The 23956-nt window shown below is 38.9% G+C and overlaps 1 protein-coding gene across 1 annotated transcript in view; it reads left to right on the top strand.

Annotated features, from left to right (window-relative positions):
• The first annotated feature begins 1408 nt into the window (after positions 1 to 1408).
• The window catches only part of FAM13A (family with sequence similarity 13 member A), a 335740-nt gene continuing 313192 nt past the window's right edge, over positions 1409 to 23956 (top strand). Inside the window, exon 1 of the mRNA XM_060147574.1 lies at positions 1409 to 1525. Within this exon, the coding sequence (XP_060003557.1) occupies positions 1499 to 1525 (27 nt within the window). The 5' untranslated portion in view covers positions 1409 to 1498. The remainder of the gene's footprint in view (positions 1526 to 23956) is intronic.

The following is a 23956-nucleotide window of genomic DNA, read 5'->3' as shown; positions in this document are numbered from 1 at the left end:
GGCCTCGAGGTGACCTACTCTTTTTATTTTTCACCATGGACCAGCAATATTTATATAATCAGAAAAAGACAAATTTAAGTATGAGAAACAGTTTTATTTTATGATTTTCTTTAGTAATCAGCCTAGTTTTCTCATGGGTGAACGAGAAGCAGAAGTGATACAAATCTAGATTAAGGTGGAAGTAGAAAAAATTTCCTTTTTGCAATAGAGAAGATTCTGTCCATTATCCCATGTCCATTCCCTTGTGTGGCCTTGGGATTGTGTTATTCTGTCTCTTGGAAGTAGAGTAGTGCGGGGTTACGTGTGCACGTATAGACATAAAACGTACGCTGTCACGTTCTATGGCTTAATGCGATCTGCTCTCTTGGGTCTGCTGCAGGTAGCATTGGTTGGCTATAGTTGCGCAAAGAATACTAGATTTGAAGAAAAGTATTGAAATGGGAGATGATTTCGTGTTTCCCTTTTCCTCCCACCTCGTCCCCTTAAGATATAACATTATTAATATGTTTTGTGATTGGGGACAATTTAAGTCTTTTAAAGTTGGGTCAAGTGAAACTTCCCACGTAATATTCGTCAGCATTCTCTTAAATGTGGCAGTGAAAAAGATTTGACAGAAAAAGTGGTTTTAAAAAAATAGGATAGTTTCCTTCTGCCTTGAATGACATGGATATTGTAGCTCTCCGTTTAAATGTTTGGAAATCGTTAAATCAGATTTTCTAATGACACAGCATATGGAGTAGAAAATTCTGGAAAGGTCAGCTGGAGGCTAATTTTCCAGACAGTAAATCACACACGTAGAATTGTGGCTGTCTAGAAACATGTTTTATGTTTATCACCAGTGTATGTAAGATAATTTGAAAATAATTAGAAGCATTCAGTAACAGCTACACAAAATAGAGCATTTCATTTAGAACAGTGCTGATAGAATAAAGGTGGAAGGAAGAAAATCCTGATAGAATGTAACTGATTTTTAGGGGGGCAATAGAAGTGAAAACTGCCTCAGAAAAGTGAGAGAGATGCCTGCAGACCTAAACCTGAGTGTAAGTACGTGAATATTTCTTGGAGATGAGTAGCCACGGGAAGCAGGTATGTTTTCGCTTTGTGCACTTAGTTAAGTCCTGTTAACGAGCACCACCAGGTGATAGGCGTTTTCTGAACTGAAGAAGCCTGTGTGTGGCCTCTGACAAGTCAGGTTTAAGGAAACGATGTCAGCGACTTAAGACCCAGGTCACATGACTCGGTCTGCTTGCCAGTCCTAGACGCTCTGGATCAGGTTTCAACTCCAGGCAGCCCTCCCAGCCATGTGGGTTTAGCCAAATCAGAAGCAAAACCACACTTCCGAAAATGTTGGGAGCCGCTCTCCGCTCACCGTGGGGCCTCTGGATCTGGAGCTGGGTTTCACATCGGAGCCTATCGACCGAATGGAATTCTAGCGTTTTGCTGTCATTTTGATGTTTTCCTCCAGTCTTCATCAGATCTACTGGGTACTTCCTGCGAGATGGGAGCTGGAGCTCTCACCATCTGTGTGAGTACAGGCCGCCTCTGTCTCCGTGGACACTGCCAGGGCCCAGGAGAGGCCTCTGCCCCCACCCCCACCCCCGACTTCTGAGGAGATGTTTGTGTGACTCTGTTTTTCCTTCTTGGGAGGTGGCGGGAGATGTGCTAACTTAAATTCCTATCTTTTCAAATGGACATTAAGCAGTATTTGGGGTGGCATTCCGTATTTTTGTCCACTTTCCTTTTCCAAAAAAAGGTGAAGGAAGATGCGTGCCGAGTTGATTCAGTTAAGTGAACTTGATATCCTGTAGATCACTCTTGAGCGTTTTAGACTCTCTTGTTCTGAAAGAGTTAAATATAAGCTAAATTGTAGTTGTTGGAAATACCTTGTGCCTAGATTGAGAACAAATTAAAATAACTAAAATAACCATTAATTTATTTGCTTCCGAGAATATATATAGCATTTTTCTATTTCATATTCTTGTTTTCATTTAGTAATTTCTAGAATTTTTATTTCAGCGTGTTGGCTAAAAGTAATGGTGAAAGAGCTAAGTGGATAAATGAGTGTGAATCCTTCTGGAAACTTCTGGTTATAATACAGTGGCAGCAATAAATAACGCTGATATAAAATCCATGGGGAAATTATATTTCTAGGGCTGAAATTCATGAATTTCAAAAGCAGTTCTGTTGGTGCTTACATGTAATCTTTTGCAATAACCGAATATATCTTCAATTATATAACTTACAGGATAGTGTAATTAAATTTTTTATCTCAATATACAGAAAATGCATAAAGAAATCTCAAGTTGGTATTGTATTCCAAGGGGCATTTTTTTTTGTCCCTGGAGGTACTAAATGAGAAATATCTTATTCTGTATTATTAACTTCTCCCTAGTGTTTCATCACATTTAGATCAGATCCTATTTATTAAGTTTCAGAATGAGCTGTATTTTGTTGTAGCTATGATGGCATCCTAAAATATCTAGAAATATCTGGGTAATTTTTGACACATAGGCCCTGAATGGCCACCAGATGGCGCATTAGCCCCACAGGTTGAATCTTAGTAAAACTGCAGGGTGACTCCCTCGTTTTCAACTCAGAACATCTCAGCATCTTGTGTGCAAGTCTTCCCGACTCTCGTCTCTTTTCTGTTCAGCCCCGATGCTTGGGTGCTCGTAGCATCCAGGTGTGCAGCTGGTGATCTTTTTATCACTCCAAAGAGCTTCCTTCAAAATCTGCCTTTTCTATGTGGAAATACTGGGTTTTTAATTTTACTGCAGACACAGGTGTGCATTCTTTCAGCTTTATAAAAGAAATACTTTAGAGCTGGAAATGTGTAAAGATTGATCTACTTGTCCTGAGATTTGCAGACATCTGATTGATTGGATCTCTACTACTTGCCCTTGGCCTACATATATTGATCACTACCTTGACTAAAAAGCAGACTAGCCCATGTATGAAATTCCATCTTTTTCCTTAATTTATATCCAAAGCACATACAGAATTTCATTTAATGTTGACTTAAAAATCATCCCATTTAAGAGATCATTCACTCCAATGGATGAGTACTTCTGAATCATTCTTACCCTTTGACTCCAGCTTGGCCTTTGATTGTGCTGTGTCCCAGTTTTACTATAGGAGGAAACACATTTTTAGGAATCGTAGCGTAGTATTTCTGGAAAAAGAGCTATTGAAGAACAAAACACTTTATGTTTGTGGCAGAAAAGTGAGAACTAAGTCACACATAAATGAATGCATATGGGCTCCTATGCTTTTTTGAGTTTGGGACTTTTCTACTTAGACATATATGTAGTAACTTGCTGAGTATCCTGCTACTGAAGATAGTCATTCTCCAGACAAAATAATCGAGTACCAGATATTTTTAGAGTGTGTGTATGGCTGTGTGTGTTTATGGATTCTTGAAGTGGGACAGACAGGTTTAAAGATTTTCATTTCCTACCTTCCATTGACAAACCAACTTTCTCTTCCTCATTCCTTTTGTTTTTTTCTCTTTCCCAAATTGCTAGTGCTGTGAGTACAACTGCAGTGGACTCACAAATTTACTTACGTTACAAAGAAGAGGTAGGTTCTTTACTGTAACATACCTATTTTTCCTCAGTACATCACCCCCAGGCAGAACAGAAAACTTAAACTTGCCAACCGATGTTATCTTAGTCTCTTCTCGTGGATGACTCAGGCTTTCTCAGGTGAATCCTGAGTCTTTCCGATTCCCTGCGCCTCCAGCTGTTCTGTCCAAGGTGGTGTGTGGTCATTTTGAGGAGAGGTGGGCTGAGAATGGGGCGTTTGCATATTCTGGTGGACGAAGGAAGGGGAGCCTAGAGCGCTCATAGTATGCTATGTTCTTATAGCATACTCTGAACGTCCTGCTGTGTGAGTGAGTTCAGGTAGCAAGTCTGTGACTGGTAAATTTGTGGATCAGTTCTCCTGGTATTGTCGGAACCCAGCGGGCCCCCTGTCCTGACTTAGCCCCAACTCTTGCTGGTGCTGGCAACAATTCCAGGGGTATCCCAGGCTTTGTAGCCTTTGTCCCTAACTTGGGCACCTCCTGGCCTTACCCTCTGGTACCATCAGCTTACCTTACACATATCTCATGGTGTAGGCAGGTCACAGTACAGAAAGGCTCACACACCAAATCAAGATACTCTAGTCGCAGATTTATTGAATCAGCCTAAAACATAGCATGAAGCAAGGGGGAAAAAATAGGGGTAGGTTTACCTACTTAGAAGGGTTTAAGTGGGACTGAAGGACCACACTCCCTGAATCCTGTGTTACGTAATATTCATCCTTCCTATCTTTCTTGCCATCAACCTTCCCTGATCATGGTGCATTTCATTTTTTTTTTTTGGGTGTGAACTTACTAGGTGAGCTCTTTAAAACACAATGAATCAGAGAGGTGCTCTCCTGCTTTTTTTTTTAATTTTTTTTTTATATTTATTTTTGGCTGTGTTCGTTTCAGTGCGAGGGCTTTCTCTAGTTGTGGCAAGTGGGGGCCACTCTTTATCGCGGTGCGCGGGCCTCTCACGATCGTGGCCTCTCTTGTTGTGGAGCACAGGCTCCAGACGCGCAGGCTCAGTAGTTGTGGCTCACGGGCCCAGTTGCTCCGCAGCATGTGGGATCTTCCCAGACCAGGGCTCGAACCTGTGTCCCCTGCATTGGCAAGCGGATTCTCAACCACTGCGCCACCAGGGAAGCCCTGTGGCGCATTTCTGAAGACCAGTATTGAGCGTGAGCTGGCTCAGCTGATGGAGTGCATCTGGAGCCAACACAGCTTGCTCTATCATCAGGGGCAAGTGTGCCTAGGTATAATTGTAGCTTGCTAAGACACTACTGACCAGCTATGGATTTTTATGTGCATATCTCAGGCAGAGAGCACATGGGGCCAGAATGGGTACAATCAATGGGCGACCCACTAAAGACATGAATATTTGGTGTTTCATAAACGTTGGGTGCTTAACTTGGTTCTTCCATCTCTTCTTAATTATCGTTCATCTCTTCTTAATTATCTAGGTTGAATATATCTACCAGGCTATCCTATATCCTTACATGTTGTCAATACTTCGTTGTATCTGTTCTCCTTATTGTTTCTCTTGTTATCAATTTAACTGAACCAAACTTTCTTTAATACAACAAACAACATGTAAGGTCAAGTTTCAAGGCCATCACAATTATCCTTTTTGTAGTTTCTAGATTTTTGGTACCAGCTTCCTCCCACAAAGGCTATATTTAGGTTTCTTAAATGTCATGATGAATTTTTTAATTGTTTTAAATCCGTTTTTTATTGGGGTTTTAGAGAAACATGGGCCTTGTTTGGAGCTTGGAGTACCTGAGCTTAAATCCTGGTTATGTTAGTTACTACACTCTGATCTTAGACGTTATTGAGCAGTGTGCTGTCTTGATAGTAGATTTTTGGGAGTATTTGACCATCTGTTCAACTTCTTGCCATAATTTGTCTGTCTGCCTTCTAGTAGGCAATAGTTTTGACAGAAGGGGTCATATCTTATTTGCATTACTTGCTTCTTGCTCAGGGCTAGGCAATAGTAGTTGTTCAATAAATGTTTGCACAGAACAGCTCAGTCATTCCCTAGGTTTTGCAGTGTCACCTGCTTGTATTTTATTTCTAAAAGGATTTTTGAAGACCTTCAAGAATCTAAAGGTATGTCTGCAAAGGCATTCTATCTTTTTGATGGTGCTTTTCGTGAAAATGGCACAATTTTCCATTTAGCAAAAATTAGCAGGATAATTATAAATATTTTGTACTTTTAATCATTTGAGTTTCCAACCGAATAGCACAGGAATTATTACTATAAAATTGCATATAGTCAAAAGATTCTGCACATCCATTCCATCTCAGATGACGTTTAGTCTGGTCAGTGCATAGCTTTCCCTCAGGTGGGCGTGTAATCTGCATGGATCAAGGTAATTAACGCTGGACGTCCCAACAGACAGATCCTGAAATCTCAGTAGCTCAAGGAGACAAAAATTAATTTGTAGATTACTCAGAGTCTGATGCAGGTTATCAGAATCTCTCTTCCATCTGGTGGCTGTGGTATCCAGGCTTCCTCCATTCTGTGATCTATTTGCTAGTTTAACATATTACCGTGTATCCCCTAGGTTACATCAGGGAAAGAAAGAAATGGAGGAGGCACACATGCTACTATCTGCCTCATTCTGGAAGTGACTCATTTCTCTTCTCATGGTTCATTGCTTTGAACTAGTCACGTGTTCCCACCTAAATGCCAAGGTAGTGGGGAAATGTGTAAACAAACACTGTCTCTGGCCATAACCTAACTTGCTCAAATCAAACAAAGAGAAGGACATATGTTCCATGATTACGGTAGCAGTCTGTCTCCCACTCCCCTACTGAATGTAAACAAGGAATTAAATACCCCAGATGCTGCTGGCAGGCATCTAATCTATGGATGGAGAGGGAAGGCAGCCTAAAGATCTGCCTTTAGTTAATTGATCAATAAATGGCAAAGTAGTGGTGACATTGATGAGCCATTGCATCTACCAACTTAGTCTTTCATTCCCCTGAACTCCTTTGTATTATTATAATGTGTTAATAAATGTCCTTTATTATTTTAGCTAGTTTGAGCTGAAATTTCAATTACTTGCGGTCCAAAACATCTTAACCGATATACCGCATCACGCAGTGGCTTACTGTTCTGTGGTTTGGGGAAGCTTGTCATGCATTAGAATGAGGCAGGATTTGAAGGCAGGAGGCAAGGCTTTGAGTCTTGGGTCAGCCAGTTCCTGGCTCTGTGACCTGGGGCAAGATGTTTAACCTCTCACTTCCTCATCTATCAAATGGGGACAATAGCAGCCTAAATTGTTTGAGATTGTTGTGAGAATCAAATCAAACACTAATGTGAAAATACGTTGTAAATTATAAAGCATCATAAAACACTACCTTTGTCATATGGCTCGCTACTTGCCTTAAGGTGGTTTCCTTAATACTATATCTGTTTTAAATAAAAAAAGGAACTCTATAATCTGAATGGAATGTTTATATTATTAGATTTAGACCAAATTTTAAGCAGGATTAAACATTTCATTTTGCCTTGCTTTCTTTTACAGTAAACCAATGATGAGATATTAGAAGACTAGATTAATAGTCAAAGGCATGTCTGTCTTCTTCACATTTGAATTGTGTTGCAAGAAGAATTTTCATCTTTGCCATAGAGAATTCAAAAATCAAACAAATCGTTCATAACACAGTAATAGATGAGTGTTTAGAAGCTGAGTTGGGGGTAAAGTCACTTGTATCTAGGTTACTTATTCTACGGTTCATTTTTTTTGAAGCATGGTTGGTTGTGTGGATGGATTTAATTTTAATTCCTGTACAGATTTTGAGGAAGTTTTAGTGACAGTGCTGGAAAGTGCAAACCAGCATGAAGTAGCATATAAAGTGAAAGAATGAGGCAACTGAGTAGGGAAGACCATGCTAAAATGATAAGTTAGATTAATTCTGATCCATATCTTAAAGCTGACTTAGGGAAACTAGATTTCAAAGACATAGAAGAAGCTTGCGTCCAGTAGTTTGTGAAACAGAGACCATAAGAGAGCATATTTGAGCTGTTCTCTGTAACCACGAATTAGCAATGGTTTATGAAGAGGTACTGCAGCAAGCCATAGCGTAATTAAGTTTATATGTTATATAATTATATAAATAACAGGAAGTTTGGAGATTTAAAAAAATTTATCATCCAAAATGAGTGGTTTATGGGAAAATAATCTATATGATATTATTTTATGACAGCTCTAAATTATTATAGCTACTCCTTTAAGACTAAGTTTGGAGAATTGAGCATATCAGATAGTAAAATGACAGGAATTAAAACAGTTTAATAATGGCTAGCTACTTGAAGGAAAAGAATTGCTGGATTTCTTCCTAACTCTTTAAAACTAGAGATGGATCAAAGATATAAATATCAAAGTAAAATCATAAAAATACTAGAAGAACATGTGTGAATTTTAAAATTAATTTTGGATCAAGTAATGTGTTTCAAAGGAGACCCAAGCCGCAGGCCCTAAAGAAAAGGATGGGTAAAGTTTTCTGACAACCAAAATGTCTGCACAACCACAAGTATCATAAACAAATTAAAATGCCAAAAGAAAACTAGGACAGATATTTACAACACACATGACTAAACAAGATTAATTTTTTTTAATATACAAAAAAATTCCTATAAATCAGTAAGAAAAACTACCCAATTAAAATTAGGCAAAGCTTATGAATAGAAGGTTGACACACAAATAAGAAACGTAAGTGCTAATGCACAAAATTGCTCAATCTCATCCACAGTTAAATTTTGGCAAAATTTAAAATTTTTTCATGCTCGGGGATGATAGAATGGGAAACAGGCACTCTCACGTGCTATCAATCAAGCTGTAAACCACGAAGCAGTTTTGTAGGGCAACGTGGTAATATGTATCCAGATTTATAATTTATATAGTAACAAGTAAAATGAAAATTTATTTTGCTTTCATATATAAGTCTAGTGTCGAGACTACTCATTTAACTCTTGGAATTAGCATAAAAAAGTACGATTTATAAACCTGTTGATCTAGCAATCTCACCTCTAGGAACTTATCTTACAGGTGTGTGTACAATTAACATAGAAATGTTTGCAAGAATGCTTATTGCGGAAATATTTGTAATATCAAGAACTATAAATAACCTAAACATTAGTAAATAAGATTGGTTAAGTCGATTATAGTGTCTTTATAATGTAATATTAACAGGTATATGTGCTACTATGGAAAGACCTCCGAAATAGATTAAGTAGCAAAAGCAAGTGTAAGTATACAAATAGTTACATTTGCCTTTTTCAGAAGAGTATGCATATATATGCTTAATGATGCATACAGAATTTCTGCAAGAAAATATAAGAACTGTTGGAGCTGGGATAAGAAGACTTTTCGGGTTAAACTCCTGTATGTTGTTTGGGTTTTGATCAAGTGCATGTGTTACTTTTATTACATTTAAATTATTAAAAATAAAAGCTGCTCAGAGAGTAGGGAATGGTAGCTCTGTCTGGAAGAAACAGATTGGTTTATAATCATAAAGGCAATGATTATTAAATTTGAATGTGTACAGAACTCTTACAGATATATATTGAAATATATGAATTACTTGAGAAATTGTCTAATATGTGAAAGGAAGTGTACTTTCCCTGTAAATTTCATAAAGCAGGCCTAGAGCTGGGTAGAAGGTAATGCTGCAGTGTCAAACCAGTAGAAAGAAGCATCTAAAGATTGTCTAAAAATTGAGCTGGTTGCCTTATGAGGTGGTCAGTGCCCCATCACTAAAAGTAAGAAAAGGAAAGCTGAGTGGTCATGGGTCGACTAGTCATAGCCGTTCCACGATGGAATTAGAGTTAATGAGGTGAGATACCCTAGAAGTGTTCAAGGATTCTGTGAGCCATTGCGTATGTCCCAGAATTTGTAGTTCTCAGCCAATTATACGTTTTCATTTGTTAGGCTGTTGGGAATTTAGCATAAACACTCCCCTCCCCCCATCCTCCCTTCATTAGGGCCTCCTTTGTAAGAATGATGGGATGATTAGCCTAAGCTGAAGGCAAGATTCCATGATTTTAAGAATACAAAACTAGGTCCCTAGGGATGGGGTGAGGGTAAGTAACGTTTGAATTAGTCTCATTAGCTGTAAAAACAGATTTTCTAAATGAAGGAATTAGAGAGTATTACTACAGGCTTGCTAAATTTTTACTCCATTTCACTGTATGAAAAATGTATGTCACTTAAAATTATACAGTGGAACTCAGTCAAATAGTGTTCATTCTAGGAAAAGTGTAGAGAGTAGAAAAGGTATGCTGGAAGTAAAACAGTTCAAAGAGAATTTTGATATAAAATCATCTTAGCAATTAATTACTTTTGGTCTTAATTTCCAGCCATTCTTTTAATACTGAAGAAACTAGTTTTAGTCAAAATGTAACTAAATCATCTCGTAGAAACGTTTATTTCTGTGGTTTACACTGTAAGTAAATCACGTCAGCCTGCAAGTACTTACATGCAGCATTAGTTTTAAGCACATTTGGCTTTTCTGAAGCTATGCCTTTTAGAATCTTTTGTTTTAACACTCTAGTTCTTACTGTATTAGGTCATTGACCTTAAATGAGTCTTTCTTTTTAAAAAACGTCCTTCTGTTTCTGACTTCACATTTTGCTAAACTTGTTGAGAACCAATGGCCTTTCCAGGAGTATTTTTCAAATTTGATGACAGCCTCTCTTCCATTTAAATCCTCCTTGACTCTATAAGACTGCCGGCAATGATGAACAGAAGGTTCAACACTAGTGGCTTTAAGAGCTTGTACCCCTTTTCCCAAAATAACCAAGGGATTCTAAGCACACGGACGTTTCTGTGCTTTCAGGTTTTTATACATTGGTATAGCAGCAGTCACTTAATAGGGAGCCACCCCAGAATTTACCTATTTCATCTAGAATTATTGAAGATGGACAAAGTGTGCAGTTATAATGAAGAATGTGGAATGTTTCTAAAAGCAAATTATTATTCAGTGTATTCTTTCTACTGACGGTCTGGCAGGAAATTACCAAGCACTAGTTGACTTTCTGTTTTTTTAAACCGGTCTTTGAGATGTAATTTACATACCATAAAATACGCATTGAAAATGTACAATATAATTTTTAGTAAATTTACCAGTTGCGCAGACAGCACTACAGTGTAGTTCTAGAACATTCTGTCACTTCAGTAAGATCCCTTGTGCCCATTCACAATTAGTTCCCACTTGCACCACCACCCCCAACCATAGACAACCACAGATTTACTTTATATTTCTATACATTTGCCTTTTTTTGGACTTTTGCTATAAATGGACTCATACAATATATGTTCTGTGGCGACTGGCTTTACTAGCATAATATTTTTGAGGTTCATCAAAAATATGTATCAGTTTTCATTGCTTTTTATTATAATAGAATACCATTCTTTTATATGCTGTATCACATTTTATCCATTCACTAGTTGATGGACATTTGGTTGGTTTTCAGTTTTGACTATTGTGAATAATGCTGCTATGAACATTCATATCCAAGTCTCTGTGTGAACTTGTATCTTCATTTCTCTTAGGTAGGTACCTAGGAGTGGAATTGCTGGATCATAGGGTAAATCTATGTTTAACATTTTTAAAAACTGCCAAACTGTTGTCCAAAATGATTGCACCACTTTACATCCCCATCATGGATGTATGAGAGTTCCAGGTTCTCCATATCCTTGCCAGCCGATGGTCTTGTCAGACCTTTTTTTTTTTTTTTTTTTTACTGTAGCCCATCTGAATTTGTAGTGCTATCTCAGTTTCTGAAAGACTAATGATGTTGGGCTTATTTTCATATGCATATTATCCATTTGTATATCATCTTTGGTTAAAATGTTCATATCTTTTGCCCATTTCTTTATTGAGTTGTTTGTTCTTATTGAGTTGTAGGTTTTTTTTTTTTTTTATATATTCTGGATGTAAGTTCATTTTCAGATACATGAACCGCTGGGTATGGGGTTTTGTCCTGTCTTCTAAATCAGTTCAGCCCAAACCCAAGCTGCTGGTTTTCAGGGCTCCAGCCCAGCCTGGAGGGCGGAGGGATTGGAAGCAGGCCCAGGCAGCGTGTCACAAGCTCACACGATTCTCAACTAAACTTCATGAGTTTTTCATCAATAAGTGTTTCTCAATGTTTTTTGCCTTCAGTCAGTTTCCAAAGCTCTGAAACGGTCGTTTTGATAATTTTGTCCAGTCTCTGTATTGTTTTTTGAGGAGAGGATTTGCAGACCTTTTATTCTACTGTCACTGGAAGTCAGCAGTAGGTCCTGAGTTCTTTTATATAGAGAATGTAGCTTTTTATAATAACCTTTTAATTTTTCTTGGTATAATAGTGATATATGTCTAACGTATAAAATTATGAAATACAAATAAGAGGAGAAAATAAGAATCATCTAAGATTCCATAACCCAGAAACATGTACTATATATATTTGCTTATATTCTATAGTTCTTTCTATGAGCATATAAAGTTATAAAAAGAGATTATACTTGACCTTAATTTCATAGCCTTCTTTTTTTTCCCAATTAACAGTATATTGTGACTATCCTGAGTTCCCATTTGCATAAGACACGAGTCATGCACACTGTTACCTCCCCTGCTCCCCTGTTTGGAGACCTGGCTAGAGGCAGGACGGCCTAGAGGAGGATGAGTACAGCGTTTCTTGGATGTTGCCAAATTGCCCTCCAGATATGAACCAATTTACATTCCACCTCTTTTCTTCTTACCAACATTTTCTTTTAAGGAAAATTTCCATGAGTTAGAAGGGATGACAAGTGGTATCACATTATTGTTTTTGCCTATCTTTGATTACTAGGAACTTCACCACCTTCTGAGAAAATCTATTCCATCTTTAGAAGTGACCATTATCTCTTTATACGTCTTAAAATCTGTCTCCAGATAAATACCATTCACTTTCTGGTTTTGTCCTCTGAATCACATGGCAGCTTTTCTAAAATCTGGAAATGTTTTAACCCGAGTCTTCTCTTTTGAGGGTAATTGTGCCAGGTTCTTCATTCCATCCTCGCATAACATGGTTATACTTTAAAATTTTTACTTTATTTTTACTTAATTTTCTTAAATTAAAAATTTGAATTTCCTTTTAAAATTTCTTTGCCAGTCCTTTCATCAGAGTCTCCTCAGTCATCTATTAATTGGTTAAAATTTGTGCGCTGGTAGTTTTCTCAAGGACGGTTCATGCGTACAGTATTCTCTTAGCCTATTATTCAAGCTGTAGCTTTTACAGTTGGAGGACAGCTTGATTGGTTATTAACTTCGGCTCATGTGTTCTTAACTATCTTGTGAGCCTTATTCCATTGTCTTCCTATGTTAAACACTGCAGTCAGTAAATTTGAGGCCGCTCATGTTTTCTTTCCTCATTATGACATACTTTTTGCCTGGCTGCCCAAAGGATTATTTCTTTACTGGTAGTCTAATAATTTCCTTAGAATGTATCTTTGTGTAGACTGTTCTGGGTATGTTGTACCATTTCAATTTGTAGATTCAAGGCTTCTATTTAAAGAAAGTTTTTGTGAATTCCATCTTTACATATTCTACTTCACTGAATATTCTACTCCAAGATATTATTTGGTTTTCTTCTTTGGGGACTTCAATAACACATATATTGGAGCTCACTTAACTGCTTTCTGTAGCTATCACCTCCTTGTGATTTTGAAAAATGTTTGATTGTGTCTACTTTCTCATTTATGTCTTCCATGTCCCTTACTGGGCTGTCCGTGGTTTCTGTTCTCCTTTGTGCTCATCAGAATTGAGTCTTCACTTCTGAAAATGTTCTGTCTTTTCCTCTCCTTCCATTGCTGATTTCTGCCGGTCTTCATTTCACTTTCTCCTTTTGACGATTCTCTCTCCCCTATATTTCTGTATTTCTGCTTTGTGGTATCCTTTCATCATTGTGATCGATTCATTAACTTCTTAAAAAGTTGTGATAAAATATATGTAACATAAAATTTACCATTTTAACTATTTTTAGGCTTGCAATTTAGTGACATTCGTACATTCACAGTGTTGTGTGACCATTACCATTATCCATTTCCAGAACTTTTTCCTCATCTCCAACTCTGTACCCATTAAAAAATAACTCCCCATTACCGCCCTCCCTCCAGCCCCTGGAACCATTGTTCTGCCTTCTGTCTCTATGAGTTTGCCTGTTCATATAAATAGAATCATACAATTTTGGGTTTTTTTGTGTATCTGGCTTATTTTACTTTGCATAATATTTTCAAGGTTCATCTATGTTATTTCATGGTATGAGAATTTCATTCCTTTATGAGAATGAATAGTATTATGTTGTATATATATATATATACCACATTTTGTTTATTCATCTGTTGATGGGCACCTGGGTTGTTTCTCCTTTTTGACTACTGTGAATAAAGCTGCTATGAACATTGGTGTACAGATACCTTTTTGAGTTCCTGATTTTAGGGTACATACTCAGAAGTGTAATTGATGGATCATATGGTAATTCTATTTTTAAACTTTTTGAGGAACCACCTGTTTGCCATAGTGCTGTATCATTTTACATCATCACCAGCAATGCATAAGGGTTCCAATTTTTCCACATCCTATCCAGCACTTTCTGATTTTTTTTTATAAGAACTCTCTTAATGGGTGTGAAGTGTATCTAATTGTGGTTCTGATTTGCATATCCTTAATGACTAGTGAAATTGAGCATCTTTTTGTGTGCTTATTAGCCATTCGTATATCTTCTTTGGAGAAGCGTCTCTTCATTTTTGAAATGGGTTTTGTTGTCGTAGTTATTGAGTTGTAGGAGTTCTTAAACATAGTCTGGATCTTAAACCTATGTCAGGTATATGACTTGCAAATCCTTTCTCCTGTTCTATGGCTTGTCTTTTCACTCTGTTGATAATCTCTGTTGACGCGCAGAAGTTTTTCATTTTAATGAAACACGGTTTATCTTTGTCATTGTGGCATGTGTTTTTGGTATCACTTCCTTCTTAACTTTCCTTAGTTATTTTTGTTAGGCTAAGTTACAGTTTTCATTTGTTTCCTGGCAGCATTTTTCTAATGAGTTATTTCAAGAAAGTCGTGGTGCTCTTTTATACTTAAAAAGAAATACTGTCTCTGTCTAGTTGCTGGCTGTGTTCCTTTTTTCTTACTCACATTTCAATGAGATGGCTTTTTGTGGTATCAGTATCAAGAGACGTTCCTGTGAGGTATAGTGATGAGAGGCCAAAGTAGCTTTTCAAGTTTTACAGCCCTGGAACTCCCTGCTCTGTTGCTACCAAAGGACTGTTCTCTTAAGTGTGGCCCTTCTGTTTGCCCATCTCTCCTTCTTCTTTCAGAAGCTCGCCCGGGTCAGGAACGCTCTACTGCCTTTTCTTCAAAACTTGCCCTCCCAGGTCATGAACTCACTATTAGGTGGTGGATTCTTCTGGTGCTTCCTGATATCTGCCTCTTGGGGTCCCTTGTAGGTACTTTTTGTACCTTCTTTCTCTTCTTCCTCTAAGCAGTTGAGCCCTGTTCAGCTCCTTGTCAAAGTGTGCTCTATCTCAGGCTTCCCTGGTGGCGCAGTGGTTGAGAGTCCGCCTGCCAATGCAGGGGACACGGGTTCGTGCCCTGGTCCGGGAAGATCCCACATGCCGCGGAGCGGCTGGGTCCGTGAGCCGTGGCCGCTGAGCCTGCACGTCCGGAGCCTGTGCTCCGCAATGGGAGAGACCACAACAGTGAGAGGCCCGCGTACAGCAAAAAACAAACAAACAAAAGTGTGCTCTATCTTTAAAATAATAAATATTTGTAGGAGATTTTAAAGAACATCCACTGCTGGGTCCCTAGTGACTCTCTCCAGACCCCTCATAGTGCTGGTGTGACGTCTGCCGTAAGTGTCCTGCCCCGTCTTTACCTTTAGCAGCCATAATACACAAATTGGAGTTCATAGCTTTTCTGTCTTCTGTTGATTTACTTTCATCTTCTTAATCTGTATGGTTTCAAAAAGAAAGGTGATAAGATTCACAAGATTTTTATTGGATTTGTTTTTAATACTTTCTTTAACATTTCAGTAATACCAGGTAACATAAGGACTCTTTAATAAATGTTTTCTAATCTAAGTGGTGGAAATTAGTTGAACTTATTTGTGAGATAGTCAGTGATCCGAGATATTTTAAGTATATGTTTATTTGGATAGAGAATTTACATCTTAATTAAACCTAACTTTTCGATGCATGTCTAAAGATCCTTAGATCTTAACTTTTCAGATCATAGACCTCTGAGAATATGTTTTCTCAGAGTGAATCAGCTATACATATATCCCCATATCTCTTCCCTCTTGCGTCTCCCTCCCACCCTCCCTATCCTACCCCTCTAGGTGGTCACAAAGCACCAAGCTGATCTCCCTGTGCTATGCGGCTGCTTCCCACTAGCTATCTATTTTACGTTTGGTAGTGTATATATGTCCATGTTACTCTCTCACTTCGTCCCAGCTTACCCTTCCCCCCTCCCTGTGTCCTCAAATCCATTCTCTACATCTGCGTCTTTATTCCTGTCCTGCCCCTAGGTTCTTCAGAACCTTTTTTTTTTTTTTTAGGTTCCATATATATGTGTTAGCATACGGTATTTGTTTTTCTCTTTCTTACTTCACTCTGACTCTAGGTCCATCCACCTCACTAGAAATAACTCAATTTTGTTCCTTTTTATGGCTGAGTAATATTCCATTGTATATATGGGCATCATCTTCTTTATCCATTCATCTGTCGATGGACACTTAGGTTGCTTCCACATCCTGGCTATTGTAAATAGAGCTGCAATGATCGTTGTGGTACGTTTCATGTAGTTTTAAGGACTCATGATCCTTGGATTTCAGGTTAAGAAACATTGTTTGGATCTGCAATACACACTGATAATATATGCTCTAAAGCATAACTAGTAAGGATAACTAATAAGAAATCCAGAAAATTCTTTGGGCTTTTAACATTAATGAGCTAGATTTGGAAAAATTGAGTTATAGAAAGTTTCTGATTTTCTTGACTTAACGATACATTTAGTAAATACTTGTTGACATTCTAACAGAGCATTATTTGAAACTGATTTTTTTTTTCATCTCATGTAAAAGAAGCCCATAGATAGGTATTCCACGTGGATTCTGTGATGTCATCATGATGCAAGTCTCTCTTTTTTTTTTTTTCTATATTATTGTCCTTAGAGCTTAGCTTCTAGCTTCTGGGTTGCTGTGTAGTCACAGGATGGCCATCAGGCATTGCAGCTGTGATCTAAGCAGAAAACAGGGGTATTGGAAAAAGACTGAGTTGGCCTCCCTTTTAAGGAGTCTTTCTGGTGGTCCTGTTAACAACTTCTGTTTATATCTCATTGGCCAAACTTAGATATGTGATCATCCATGTCTACAAAGATATGCTGCTACAGAGAAGATGGGGTATATTTTAACTGGGCAATTTGCTCCCCACCCTCTCCAACAAAATCAGAGTTCTGTCAAGAGAAAAGGGAGAAATTACCCATCAATAGGCAACTGTAAGCTCTGTCACAGTGTCCTTTTAAAGAATTGGTTACCACAGAGAAATTCTTAGTGTTTTTCAGCATTGACTGTCTTCTGGTTGTATAATAGATGCTTTTACATATCTTCTACGTTATCTTATTAAACTCTCATAACACTTCAAAGTAGGTAGTGTTATTGTAGCTCAACAGATGAGGACCCAGCGTTGTTGTAGATGAAAACCTGTATGAGGTCAGCAGGCTGAATGTGAGGGGCATCTGGCTGCAGTATTGTCCTCCTGGTGATACATAAGCTTGACTTAGCTCTTGTGGCTAGACAGAGAGCATGGGTCATCCTTCTTTAGGGTGCATTTGCCCCCCTCCTAAGCTCACACTCAACCAAAGAGGCTGACATTCCCAGGGAAAATACCCAGTGGCGTAACTGTGTGGTTTAAATCCAGGTACCCTAATTTCCGACAGAGTGCTTTCCCAGTGATGCAACCCTATCCAAGCTGATAGGATGGTCCACGTCTCTGTGTAAGAATATCCCCACAGTTATTGTTAATCTTTAAATTGCAATTTGAAGAGAACATATTCCTTTCCCTCCTAATTCTGCTGTCAAAAAATGGTATTACTCTTTCTTAGGCATGGAATCTCTTTGAGAGGTCTCTATTTCCGCCCCCCCCCCTTTTTTTTTTTTTTTTTGCCGTACGCGGGCCTCTCACTGCTGTGGCCTCTCCCGTTGCGGAGCACAGGCTCCGGACGCGCAGGCTCAGCGGCCATGGCTCACGGGCCCAGCCGCTACGCGGCATGTGGGATCTTCCCGGACCGGGGCACAAACCCGTGTCCCCTGCATCGGCAGGCGGACTCTCAGCCACTGCGCCACCAGGGAAGCCCTCCCCAATTTTTTATGTTATTACTTTATTAAAGTATAGTTAATTTACAATATTGCATTAGATTCAGATGTATAGCGTAGTGATTCAGTTTTCTTTTTGCAGATTATATTCCATTATAGGTTATTACAAGATATTGAATATAATTCCCTATGCTATACAGTAAATCCCTGTTCCTTATGTATATTAAATATAGTAGTTTGTATCTGTTAATCCCATACTCCTAATTTGCCCCCCCCCATGCTCCCTCTCCCCTTTGGTAACCGTAAGTTTGTTCTCTATGTCTGAGTCTGTTTCTCTTTTGTAAATAAGTTCACTTGTATCATTTTTTAGATTCCATTTATAAATGTTACCACATAATATTTGTGTTTGTCTGACTTCTTAGTATGTTAATCTTTAGGTCCATCCATGTTGCTGCAAATGACAATATTTCATTCTTTCTATAGCTGAGTAATATTCCATGGTGTATATATATACCACATCTTTATGTATTCATCTGTTGATGGACAATTAGGTTGACTCCATGTCTTGGCTATTGTAAATAGTGCTGCTATGAACATTGGAGTGCATGTATCTTTTCAAATTAAAGTTTTCATCTTTTCCGGATATATGCCCAGGAGTGGGATTGCTGGATCATGTGGTAACTCTATTTTTAATTTTTTAAGAAACCTCCACACTGTTCTCCATAATGACTACACCAATTTATTTGCCCACCAACAGTGTGGAAGGGTTTCCTTTTTTCCACACGCTCTCCAGCATTTATTATTTGTAGACTTTTTGATGATGGCCATTCTAACTGGTGTGAGGTGATACCTTATTGCAGTTTAGATGTGCATTTCTCTAATAATTAGCTATGTGGAACATCTTTTCATGTGCCTGTTGGCCATCTGTATGTTGTCTTTGGAGAAGTGTCTTTTTAGGTCTTCTGCTCATTTGATTGGATTGTTTTTTTGATATTGAGCTGTATGAGCTGTTTGTATATTTTGGAAATTAAGCCCTTGTTGTTATTGTTTACAGATATTTTCTCACATTCTGTGGGTTGTCTTTTTGTTTATGGTTTCCATGGCTGTGCAAAACCTTTTAAGTTTAATAAAGTCACTCTCGTTTATTTTTGCTTTTGTGTCTTTTGCCTTGGAAAACTGATCTAAAAAAGTATTTCTGCAATTAATGTCAGAGAACATTTTGCCTGTGTTCTCTTCCAGGAGTTTTATGGTGCCATGTCTTAAGTCTTTAAGCCATTTTGAATTGATTTTTGTGTATGGCATGAGGGAACATTCTAGCTTCATTGATTTACATGTGTCTATCCAGCTTTTCCAACACCACTTGCTGAAGAGGCTATCTTCTGATGTTTCACTGTTAGTGTAATGAAACATAACAGATTTCTGTATATTAATCTTATATCCTACTACCTTGCTGCATAATTAGTTCTAATAGTTTTTGTGGAGACTTTAGGTTTCCCAATATAGAGTGTCATGTCATCTGCAAATAGTAAGTTTTATCCCTTCCCTTAGAATTTGGATACCTTTAATTTCTTTTTCTTGTCTGATTGCTATGGCTAAGATTTCAAATACTGTGTTGAATGGAAATGGCAAGAGTAGGCATCCTTGTCTTGTTCCTGAATTTAGTGGGAAGGCTTTCATCTTTCCACCCTTGAGTATTAGGATTGGCTGTGGGTTTGTCATAAATGGCCTTTGTTATGTTGAGATGTTCCCTCTGACAACTACTTGAATGAGAGATTTTATCATGATTGGGTGTTGAAATTTGCCAAATGCTTTTCCTGTGTCTGTTGAGATGATCATGTGATTTTTGTCTTTCCTTTTGTTAATGTGGTGTATCACCTTGATTTGTGTATGTTGAACCATCCTTGTGACCCTGGTATGAATCCAACTTGATCATGATGTATGATCCTTTATTGTTGGATTCAGTTTGCTGATATTTTGTTGAGGATATTTGCATCTGTATTCATCAAAGATGCTGGCCTATAATTTTCTTTTTTTATAGTGACTTTGTCTGGCTTTGGTATCAGGGTGTTCATTTCTTCTTTTTTGTTTTTCCTTTTGTGATTTGGTGATTTTCTTTTGTAGTATGCTTGAGTTCCTCTCTTTTTGGTTTTTGTGAATCTCTTGTATGTTTTTGACTTGTGGTAACCATGGAGTTCAAGCATGTTGACCCATAACTATATCTACTTGCTTTAAACTGATAGTCATACAGACTCAAACACATTATAAAAGATCTATATTTTTATACTTTCCTCCCTCCTCATTTTGTGATTTTGATGTCCTATTTTACATTTTTATCCTTATACTTTTACTGTTTATTGTAGTTAAAATTGCTTTTACAATTTTTTAAATTGTCTTTTTATCTACATACTGGCTTTAGTGTTCTTTAATCCTTAGAAATATTTGCCTTTCCTATAGATTCTTGCTACTTTTCTATTTAAAGAAGACCTTTCAGTATTCTCTTAGGGTTGGTTTAATATTGCTGAATTCTTTTAGTTTTTGCTTGTCTGAGAAATTCTTTCTCTCCTTCCATTCTAAGTGATAATCTTGCTAGGTAGAGTATCCTAGGTTGCAGGTTTTTCCCTTTCAGGATTTTGAATATAGCATGCCACTTCCTTCTGGCCTGCAAAGTTTCTGCAGAGACATAAGCTGATAGTCTTATGGGGATTCCATTATAAATGACTTTGTTTTTTTTCTCTTGCTGCCTTTATTATTATTTTTTAACATCTTTATTGGGTATAATTGCTTTACAATGTTCTGTTAGTTTCTGCTGTATAACAAAGTGAATCAGCTATATGTATACCTATATCCCCATATCCTCTCCCTCTTGTGCCTCCCTCCCACCCTCCCTATCCTGCCGCTCTAGGCGATCACAAAGCACCGAGCTGATCTCCCTGTGCTATGTATCTTGCTGCCTTTAGAATCCTCTCTTTATCTTTAACTTTTGTCATTTTAATTATGGTATGTCTTGGTGTGGGTCTCTTTGTGTTCATCTTGTCAGGAACCCTGTGTGCTTCCTTGTACCTGGATATCTGTTTCCTTCTTTAGGTTTAGGAAGTTTTCAGCCATTATTTCTTCAAATACATTTTCGATCCCCCTTTCTCTGTCTTCTCCTTCTGGAATCTCTATTACGTGTATGTTGGCATGTTTTATATTATCCCATAGCTCTCGTTTGTTGCCTTCATTTTTTTTTTTTTCATTCGTCTTTCTGTCTGCTGTTCTGATTGGGTGATTTCCATTATTCAGTCTTCCAGGTCACATATTCATTTTTCTGCCTTATTTAGTCTGCTGTTGATTGCATTTAGTTCAGTTTTTATCTCAGCAGTTGAGTTGTCTAATTTTGATTGGCTCCTCTTTATAGTTTCGAGTTCCTTTTTACAGTGATCTGCATTTCTACCCATAGTCTTAATTCCTTTAGCATTTTTACTACCTCCTTTTTTTTTTTCTCCTTGCGGTACGCGGGCCTCTCACTGTTGCAGCCTCTCCCGTTGCAGAGCACAGGCTACGGACGCGCAGGCTCAGCGGCCGTGGCTCACGGGCCCAGCCGCTCCGCAGCATGTGGGATCTTCCCAGACCGGGGCACGAACCCGTATCCCCTGCATCGGCAGGTGGACTCTCAACCACTGTGCCACCAGGGAAGCCCACTACCTCCTTTTTGAACTCAGGCTCTGGTAGACTGGAGAGGTCTGTTTCACTGTTGGCCTTTCAGAGGATTTTTCTTGTTCTTTTAATTGGGAGTAGTTCCTGTGCTTTTTCATTTTACTTATTTCTCTTACTCTCTGAATTTAGGAGAAACAGTTACCCACTGTGGTCTTGAAGGGCTGTTTTTATGTGGGAGTATCCCTGTGCAGACTGTGTGAGTCCAGTATTTCTGGTGCAAGGGCTGTTTTTGGTATGGATGCCTGCCGTGTCTTTCCTCAGGGTGTGCTGGCTGTTGTCCCCTTGATAGGGGTGTGTTTGGTGACCAGGGCCTGGACTGGATGTTGAGTGGGGTCTCCTCTTTGCTCTGTGTTTGTCACAGACCTGTTGGGGGCAGACTGTGCTCCCTAGTTGTTGGCGTAGAAGCCCCCAGATCCCATGCTAAGCTGTAGTGTGAGGTGGGTGGGACTGGAGCACTCTCTCTGGGGAAGGAGCCTCTGCATATTCCTCCCCGGGAGCTGTCAGCCGGGACCTATGGCTCTGTGACACCACCTGCCACCCGGTGTGCAGGCCCACAAGGAGCACTGCCCCTGACCGCCTCCGCTGTGGCAGCTCCGATAATCTTCTTGGATGTCAGTTCTGCCTCCTGTGTATGCATGCTCCCAGAGTGTGAGCTCCCAAAGCCCACCAAAGCTGTGCCCACTGTGAGAGCACCAACACTAGGCTCAGGGGTCGGCCCCACCTCTGCGTGTGCACACCCTCAAATCCCGCCGCTGTGGAATTACACCGAATAACCTTTACAATGATTTCATCTAATATCCAACACATTTACATTTCCCTAGTTGTCTCAGAGACAGTTGGCTAGTTTTTGGTTTTGTTTTTTCAGTCAGGAACCAATCAGTATTCACAGACTACATTTGAACTTTGTATAATTTCTTTAAAATCTGGAGCCGATCTTTCCCTTATGACACTGATGTTTTGAAGAGTGCAGGCCAGTTGACTGTTAGAATGTCCCTGATTCTGAATTTGTTCGTTTCCTCACAGTCTCTTTTAACTTGTTCTTTTAGCTCCTGTTCTACCCGTAAACTATGAGATTTACAGGCTAGATTAGCAGCAGCTTAAACATTTTTGGCAAGAATATAAATGATGTGCTCTGCATGTCGCATCACATCAGGAGCACGTAACGTCAGCTCTTCGTGATGAGTGGTGATAAATTTAATCTTTTGAGTTAAGCTGAGTACACCCAGATATCAATTGTAAAGGTCATCTTTTTTTCCTTTGCAAATATCGTGTGATCTTTGACACTGTGAAATCCTGTTCTCAGACAACTTTTCACCTGATGTTTTAGCATCCGCTGTCAAATCTTTGACAAAACTCTTTGTGCAATGATTTGTGGGAAAAGGTGATTTTCTAATTCTGTTGTCCCTTGTGTATTTAGCTGCAGCATGTTCTGTAAAGCAGCCTTTTACTTGGGTAAGCCCATGCTTCCACTCTTCTTAGTATCACTGTTGATTCAGGGAATTTTATTTACATAATATTTTAGAATCGTTTATAGTTCTTAGTCCTGGTGCTCCAACTGTCCGGAACTTGGCCAGAAGGAGCCCAGTTAAGATGGCCCACAGGTCTTCTTGACACGCCCCATCGATCCTTGAGCATTTCCACGCCTTCGGGAACAAGCGGTCTCAGGCTCACCTTGTGCTTTCCTCGCACCCGTTTTACGTGGTGGTGGAGTGGCTTTCTATCCTGCACGTTCCTGCTTGGATGGATCAGTGCTAGCCCCAGCTGCAAAGAGTTTTCAGGTGCACAATTCTGAATGTAACCAGTAGTATAACCTGATTGTCCTTCAAAGTACCTTAAATTCATGGTACTTAAATTTCTGGAGGATTGCCTTAAAGAAATACAGCCGTTGAATTCAGTAATCTAAAATCATTTTGCTTTAAACTCTGTAAAGAAAGTGCTGCATGTAGTTTTGTCCCTTTGGGGGCTCATAGAACCACCAATATTAAAGGTTCTGGAAATACGGCAGTCTGTCATGGTTAAGAGCTCACGCGTTAGAGCCAGAGCACCTGGGGGTTACATTCTAGCTATAAAACTTTCTTAGGCAAGTTTCTTTTACTTTGTACCTTAGTTTTTGTGTCCAAATGGCAATAGTTAAGAGTACCTACTAAAAAGTTAGTTTTGAAATTTAGAGATGTTAATTTTTTTTTTTTTTTGCGGTACACGGGCCTCTCACTGAGGTGGCCCCTCCCATTGCGGAGCACAGGCTCCGGACGCACAGGCTCAGCGGCCATGGCTCATGGGCCCAGCCGCTCCGCGGCATGGGGGATCTTCCCGGACCGGGGCACGAACCCGTGTCCCCTGCATCGGCAGACGGACTC

This window comes from Lagenorhynchus albirostris, chromosome 4, assembly GCF_949774975.1.
Source record: "Lagenorhynchus albirostris chromosome 4, mLagAlb1.1, whole genome shotgun sequence".
NCBI lineage: Eukaryota > Metazoa > Chordata > Mammalia > Artiodactyla > Delphinidae > Lagenorhynchus > Lagenorhynchus albirostris.
The sequence above is the reverse complement of the archived record's forward strand: the minus strand, read 5'-3'. Positions and strand labels throughout refer to the sequence as shown.